At 42.8% G+C, this 8,594-nt stretch overlaps 1 protein-coding gene across 1 annotated transcript; it reads right to left on the bottom strand.

The window, feature by feature from the left end:
- Positions 1-26: 26 nt before the first annotated feature.
- Positions 27-8,393, bottom strand: il11a (interleukin 11a). Its single transcript, XM_066712434.1, has 5 exons — positions 7,822-8,393; positions 7,290-7,447; positions 3,029-3,118; positions 2,769-2,930; positions 27-1,116 (listed from the first exon to the last, which is right to left on the bottom strand). Exons 1-5 carry the CDS (start codon positions 7,826-7,828, stop codon positions 949-951), a joined length of 585 nt encoding a protein of 194 aa, XP_066568531.1. The 5' UTR covers positions 7,829-8,393; the 3' UTR covers positions 27-948.
- Between the last annotated feature and the right edge of the window lie 201 nt (positions 8,394-8,594).

Below are 8,594 nucleotides of genomic sequence, written 5' to 3'. Positions count from 1 at the left end.
ACAATAAAAAAGAAGAGAATGAGAGATTTGTTGAATTTCTGGTTTATTCAAATTCAGTTCCATAAAAAATGCACATTCTTCACTGTCCGCAATAATAATAAAATACAAATATCAAAATATTCTGTCAGCAAAATTCCTTATAAATAAATAGCAATAAAAAGGTTTAACATGAAAAACAGTAAATTACATTAAATACAAATATAATAAATACAGAAAAGGCACCATTATAAATAGATAAACATAGTTCTTACACATCATTCAGTCAAATTAATTCATAATTAATTTATATTAATTATTAATCTTGTGTTCTGTTGTTCTTTGCATGATATGAATTTTGCTCAGAGCCAGGTGGCATAGTAATATTGCAACTGCTGACCTCAATACTGCAATAGTCAAGTACAGACCAGACCAGTGCAGACTACTATAGACCAGTCGAGTCCAGTACAGTAGAGTACAGTTCAGTACAATCCATTTAAAACAGTGCAGTACGGTACTGTGCAGTCCTTCCTGTCTCAGTGAGTCAGTCAGTATTGATAGATATGCCCTGCTCTGAAATACAGTAACTCGATAGACAGAGAGAGAGACTGATAGAGTTCATGTTTGAGCCCTTGCTTGGAAAGAAAAAGGCAAAGGAATACAAGAAAGAAGGAGAGAGAAAAAGAGAATGAAAAACATCAAGGAAATTCTTGGTCCAAAAAAACAAAGGAGAAAAAATACACTTAAATAAGAGTCAAATAAATAAATAAATAAATAAATAAATACAACAATATATAAATAATGTGGCCACTCTCACTATCCCAGTCTTTGCCAAATCATCGTCTGTAAGCCAAACGAAAAATGTAACAAAAAAATGAAGCAAGGAACCAAAATAAAATAACTACGAAGTCATTGTTTCCCTGTGGGTAAGATTTCAAAGGGCACAGAGGCGCTGCCAGGAAGTCGACTTCCTCAGATCTTGGCCTTGAGAGCCAGGAGGGCACGGAAGGACCAGTCGCTATAGAGACGGAGCTGCTGCAGAAACTCCCGAGAGATCTGGACCAGTTCCCAAGGCAACGGCGAGGAGGGGAGCGGAGAGAGGGACGGTGACACGGGGCGAGACATGTCCAGTTTCACCATCTGACCGGAGAGAGAGAGAAAGAGAGAGTTAACACTGACACACTGACCTGGTGACTGGGCGCTACAGTACATCAACACTGACTGACTGACTGGACACTACAGCACATTAACACTGACTGACTGGACACTACAGCACATTAACACTGACTGACTGACTGGACACTACAGCACATTAACACTGACTGACTGGACACTACAGCACATTAACACTGACTGACTGACTGGACACTACAGTACATTAACACTGACTGACTGGACACTACAGCACATTAACACTGACTGACTGACTGGACACTACAGCACATTAACACTGACTGACTGACTGGACACTACAGCACATTAACACTGACTGACTGGACACTACAGCACATTAACACTGACTGACTGACTGGACACTACAGTACATTAACACTGACTGACTGGACACTACAGCACATTAACACTGACTGACTGGACACTACAGCACATTAACACTGACTGACTGACTGGACACTACAGTACATTAACACTGACTGACTGGACACTACAGCACATTAACACTGACTGACTGGACACTACAGCACATTAACACTGACTGACTGACTGGACACTACAGCACATTAACACTGACTGACTGGACACTACAGCACATTAACACTGACTGACTGACTGGACACTACAGCACATTAACACTGACTGACTGGACACTACAGCACATTAACACTGACTGACTGACTGGACACTACAGTACATTAACACTGACTGACTAACTGACTGGACACTACAGCACATTAACACTGACTGACTGGACACTACAGCACATTAACACTGACTGACTGACTGGACACTACAGTACATTAACACTGACTGACTGACTGACTGGACACTACAGCACATTAACACTGACTGACTGGACACTACAGCACATTAACACTGACTGACTGGACACTACAGCACATTAACACTGACTGACTGGACACTACAGTACATTAACACTGACTGGACACTACAACACATTAACACTGACTGACTGGACACTACAGCACATTAACACTGACTGACTGGACACTACACCGCATTAACACTGACTGACTGACAGGACACTACAGCACATTAATGCTGACTGACTGGACACTACAGTACATTAACACTGACTGACTGGACACTACAGCACATTAACACTGACTGACTGGACACTACAGCACATTAACACTGACTGACTGACTGGACACTACAGCACATTAACACTGACTGACTGGACACTACAGCACATTAACACTGACTGACTGACTGGACACTACAGCACATTAACACTGACTGACTGGACACTACAGCACATTAACACTGACTGACTGACTGGACACTACAGTACATTAACACTGACTGACTAACTGACTGGACACTACAGCACATTAACACTGACTGACTGGACACTACAGCACATTAACACTGACTGACTGACTGGACACTACAGTACATTAACACTGACTGACTGACTGACTGGACACTACAGCACATTAACACTGACTGACTGGACACTACAGCACATTAACACTGACTGACTGGACACTACAGTACATTAACACTGACTGGACACTACAACACATTAACATTGACTATTTCCAATTAAGACAATATATCCAATTAAGACAGAGAATCTGATTGGCCAATACCTGGCGTATGAGGGCAGAATTCACAGCCTTAAGCGTGTGGTGCACGTCCCCCAGCTTGACTGGATGGGCTTGACCCTGTCGCCGTAACAACTGGGTCAACCAATCAAAGTGCCGCTCGTACACCTGCATGTCTGACAGGATCTGAGTTAGAGTGGGCTTCACCTGAGAGGGGGAGAGAGAGAGAGTGTTATTATAGACACAGGGCACACAAAATCATTCAGTCAACGTGTCAGGGGATCAGTGTGTCAGTCAGTCTGTACCTGCAGTGCTGTGAGGTCACTGGCTGTGTTTGTGACGACAGGAAGTGACTGGAATCTGGGCTCCACTGACACATCAATCGCATGATCCTTCTGAGAGAGAGAGAGGGTTAAGATTGTATACATTAACACTGACTGACTGGACACTACAGCACATTAACACTGACTGACTGACTGGACACTACAGCACATTAACACTGACTGACTGGACACTACAGCACATTAACACTGACTGACTGACTGGACACTACAGCACATTAACACTGACTGACTGGACACTACAGCACATTAACACTGACTGACTGACTGGACACTACAGCACATTAACACTGACTGACTGACTGGACACTACAGCACATTAACACTGACTGACTGGACACTACAGTACATTAACACTGTCTGACTGGACACTACAGCACATTAACACTGACTGACTGGACACTACAGCACATTAACACTGACTGACTGACTGGACACTACAGCACATTAACACTGACTGGACACTACAGCACATTAACACTGACTGACTGACTGACTGGACACTACAGCACATTAACACTGACTGACTGACTGGACACTACAGCACATTAACACTGACTGACTGACTGGACACTACAGTACATTAACACTGACTGACTGGACACTACAGCACATTAACACTGACTGACTGACTGGACACTACAGTACATTAACACTGACTGACTGGACACTACAGTACATTAACACTGTCTGACTGGACACTACAGCACATTAACACTGACTGACTGGACACTACAGCACATTAACACTGACTGACTGACTGGACACTACAGTACATTAACACTGACTGACTGACTGGACACTACAGCACATTAACACTGACTGACTGGACACTACAGCACATTAACACTGACTGACTGGACACTACAGTACATTAACACTGACTGACTGACTGGACACTACAGCACATTAACACTGACTGACTGGACACTACAGCACATTAACACTGACTGACTGGACACTACAGCACATTAACACTGACTGACTGGACACAACATTACATTAACACTGACTGACTGGACACTACAGCACATTAACACTGACTGACTGGACACTACAGTACATTAACACTGTCTGACTGGACACTACAGCACATTAACACTGACTGACTGGACACTACAGCACATTAACACTGACTGACTGACTGGACACTACAGCACATTAACACTGACTGACTGGACACTGCAGCACATTAACACTGACTGACTGGACACTACAGTACATTAACACTGTCTGACTGGACACTACAGCACATTAACACTGACTGACTGACTGGACACTACAGCACATTAACACTGACTGACTGACTGGACACTACAGTACATTAACACTGACTGACTGACTGGACACTACAGCACATTAACACTGACTGACTGGACACTGCAGCACATTAACACTGACTGACTGGACACTACAGTACATTAACACTGACTGACTGACTGGACACTACAGCACATTAACACTGACTGACTGACTGGACACTACAGCACATTAACACTGACTATAATGGTTAAGGCTGCCATTCTGATTATGCCCAGCAGATGGCAGGGGTATTGTGTATATTTTGCTCACTTCAAAATGTCTTGATACACTACATGGCCAAAAGTATGTGGACACCCCTTCTAATTTGTGGATTCTGCGATTTCAGCCACACCCATTGCTGACAGGTGTATAAAGCACACAGCTATGCAATCTCCTCAGACATACATTTGTAATTGAATGAAGAAGAGCTCAGTGACTTTCAACGTGGCACCGTCATAGGATACCACCTTTTCAAAGTCAGTTTCTGCTGTGCTAGAGCAGCCCTGGTAAACTGTAGGTACTGTTATTGTGAAGTGGAAACGTCTAGGAGTGACAACAGCTCAGCCGTGGAGTGGAGCCACGCAAGCTCACAAGAACAGGACTGCAAGGTACTGAAGTGTGTGGTGTGTAACAATCGCTTGTCCTCGGATGCAGCAATCATTTCCGAGTTCCAGACTGCCTCTGGAAGCAACGTCACCACAAGACCTGTTCATCGGGAGCCTCATGAAATGGGCTTCCACAGTCGGGCAGCCGCACACAAGCCTAAGATCACCATGCGTGATGCCAAGCGTGGTCTGGAGTGTAAGCTCGCTGCTAAAACGCGTTCTCTGGAGTGAAGAATCACACCTCACCATGTGGCAGTCCGAGGGATGAGTCTGAGTTAGGTGGATGCCAGGAGAACACTACCTGCCTGAATGCATAGCGCCAACTGTAAAGATTGGCGGAGGAGGACTAATGGCCTGGGTCTGTTTTTCATGGTTCAGACTCTGCCCCTTAGTTCCACTGAAGGGAAATCTTAACAATACAGCAGAGAATGACATTTCAGGTGATTTTGCGCTTCCAGCTTTGAGGCAACAGTTTGGGGAAGCCCTTTCCTGTTTCAGGAGGACAATCCCCCCTGTGCACAAAGCTGGCTCCATACAGAAATGGTTTGTTGAGATCGGTGTGGAAGAACTTGACTGGCCTGAACAGAGCCCTGACCTCAACCCCATCCAACACCTTTGGGCTAAATTGGAAGGCCGACTGTGAGCCCGGCCTGATCACCCAACCAGAGCCTGACCTCACTGATGCTCCTGTGGCTGAATGGAAGCAAATCCCCGCAGCAATGATCCAACATCTAGTGGAAAGCCTTCCCAGAAGAATGGAGGCTCTTATAGCAGCAAAGAGGAGACCAACTCCAAATCAATGCCCATGATTTTGGAATGAGATGTTCAACGAGCAGCTGTCCACTTACTTTTGGCCATGTAGTGTACATTAACTACCCTTGAGAATATATTTTACTCAGATAGATAGATAGATAGATCTTATTGTTCACAGGCTGTTATGATCTGTCACTTTAAACCAAAGCATTTCCCTAACCTTACAAGGAAGTTGTATTCAATTGATTTATCAAGTATTATAATTTTATGAAGGGGATTTTTTGCCTGTACTCTTCTCTCCCTCACCCTCCCCCCCCCTCTCTCTCCTTCCCCATTCCTCCATCGCTCTATATGCAAATTCAGGAATGTGATTGTTTGATCAGATTGTTGGTGAGACTCAGGCAGTGAAATTGTTCAGACAAGTCAATGCTGAGAGACACACACAAACAGACACTCTGTCTCTCTCTCTCTCACACACACACACAAACAGACACTCTGTCTCTCTCTCTCTCTCACACACACACACAAACAGACACTCTCTCTCATACACATACACACACAAACAGACACTCTGTCTCTCTCTCTCTCTCACACACACACACAAACAGACACTCTCTCTCATACACACACACACAAACAGACACTCTGTCTCTCTCTCTCTCACACACACACACAAACAGACACTCTGTCTCTCTCTCTCTCTCACACACACACACAAACAGACACTCTCTCTCATACACATACACACACAAACAGACACTCTGTCTCTCTCTCTCTCTCACACACACACACAAACAGACACTCTCTCTCATACACACACACACAAACAGACACTCTGTCTCTCTCTCTCATACACACACACACAAACAGACACTCTGTCTCTCTCTCTCACACACACACACACAAACAGACACTCTGTCTCTCTCACACACACACACAAACAGACACTCTCTCTCTCATACACACACACACAAACAGACACTCTCTCCCTCTCTCACACACACACAAACAAACAGACAAAGACACAGTGGAACATACTCTGTCTCAGATAACAGAATAATATACATGCAGCAGAAGTAACAGCAGTAGTAGTTGCAGTTATAGAAGTATTAGCACTACTTAGTACTAGTAGGAGTATTATTATTATTATTATTATTATTATTATTATTATTATTATTATTATTATTATTATTATTATTTGTTTCTTAGTAGACACCCTTATCCACGGCGACTTACAATATAAGTGCAATACAAAGTGCAAAAATACAGTGCAGTACAAGGCATAACATATTTCAAATTCCAATTCACATAATACAGTAGCAGCAGTAGTAGAAGTAGTGGCAGTAGTAATAGCAGTAATATTAGTAGTAGGAAGAGTAGAACTGTAGTATAGTGTATTGATTATATTTCTAATGCTACTATAATATTAATTATACTACTACTAATACAGCTAATAATAATGAGAGAGAGAGAGAGAGCGCCCCCTCACTCTGTTCAGGCATAGCAGGGGAACTGCAGGTCATCATCATCATCATAATCATAATCATAATAATCATAATAATCACCAGCAAAGTCTTGGTCTGTCGAAGGAGGTGCTGCATTTGGTTGGTCAGCTTGTCAAAGTCACCGTGGAAACGGGCTTTGGCAGGGAAGCAGCCGATGAAAGCGGGCAGCTGAGCCAAGAGCAGAGAGAGGAGGATGGAGGGGGAGGCGTCTGCTACCACTGTGGGCGGGGCAAAGAGAATGACGTCAACGTCGGATTGTGACATGTTCACATTCACATCTGTTTTAATAATAATAATAACAATAGTAATAATAGTCACAATAACAATATTATAGTATTAAAGCTATACCTAAAGCTATAACCGCTACTACTGTAAATGTATTATAACCACTTCTACTACTGTTATTGGAACTACAAGTGCTAAAACTGCTACTGCTATTGCTACTACTGTTCTATTATTATGATGATGATTATTAATGACAATAACAATTATACAAGGAAAACAGAACTAATGACACCAATTAACAATTAAATAATTAAGCAATTAAATTATCAACAAAATAATTCAATAATTAATTAAATAGCATACTTACGTTTCATTTTCAGATCCGACTTTAGAAGTTTCGAAAATAATTTCAATATTGAAAATAAATCAAGTAATAAATTATGAATTAAATAAATACATACATAAATAATTAATCAAATAAATACATAAATAAATAAATAAATAAATAAATAAATAAACACACAAAGACTGAAACCTAAATCATTATTTAGTCCTGAAACACAATTCCTAATTACAGGAGAACGGATTTGTCGGGTCACGTGGTCCCCTCACGCAACTTTCTCTGTCCCGTTCCCTCTCACACACGTCCCGGGAAGAAAATAGAGGAAAACGAAGGAGAGGAGGGAATGAGTGGAAGAGTGAGAAGGAGGTGAGACACACAGAGACAGACAGGCACAGTACAAATCCCACAGCAGAACAGTACAGGAGAGGACGGGACAGTATAGCGCCGTGCAGTACACTAAAGTATAGCGGAGTACAGTATAGCGCCCCACAGCCCAGCACAGACGCGGACAGACGGACAGCGGGAGCAGAGACGGGACAGCCGCGGCGGAGGTGCAGGAGTCGAGTCTGTCCTGTCTTGTTCGCTACTTCCTTTTAAATGAGAGGGGGGAGAGTGAGGGAGAGAGGGATGACACACACAACTGACTCACCGGCACATTTCCATTCATATGAAAAAAAAGAAAGAAAGAAAGAAAGAAATCTGTCTTGAACTCTCTCCTTAAACATAAATATCTGTGGCCCGCTTTCACTTTCAGTGTAGTGTAGTGTAATGCAGAGTGCTGTATTAGTGTGGTGTTG

This window comes from Amia ocellicauda, chromosome 1 (assembly GCF_036373705.1).
Source record: "Amia ocellicauda isolate fAmiCal2 chromosome 1, fAmiCal2.hap1, whole genome shotgun sequence".
Taxonomy (NCBI): domain Eukaryota; kingdom Metazoa; phylum Chordata; class Actinopteri; order Amiiformes; family Amiidae; genus Amia; species Amia ocellicauda.
This window is presented reverse-complemented; position numbering and strand designations above follow the sequence as displayed.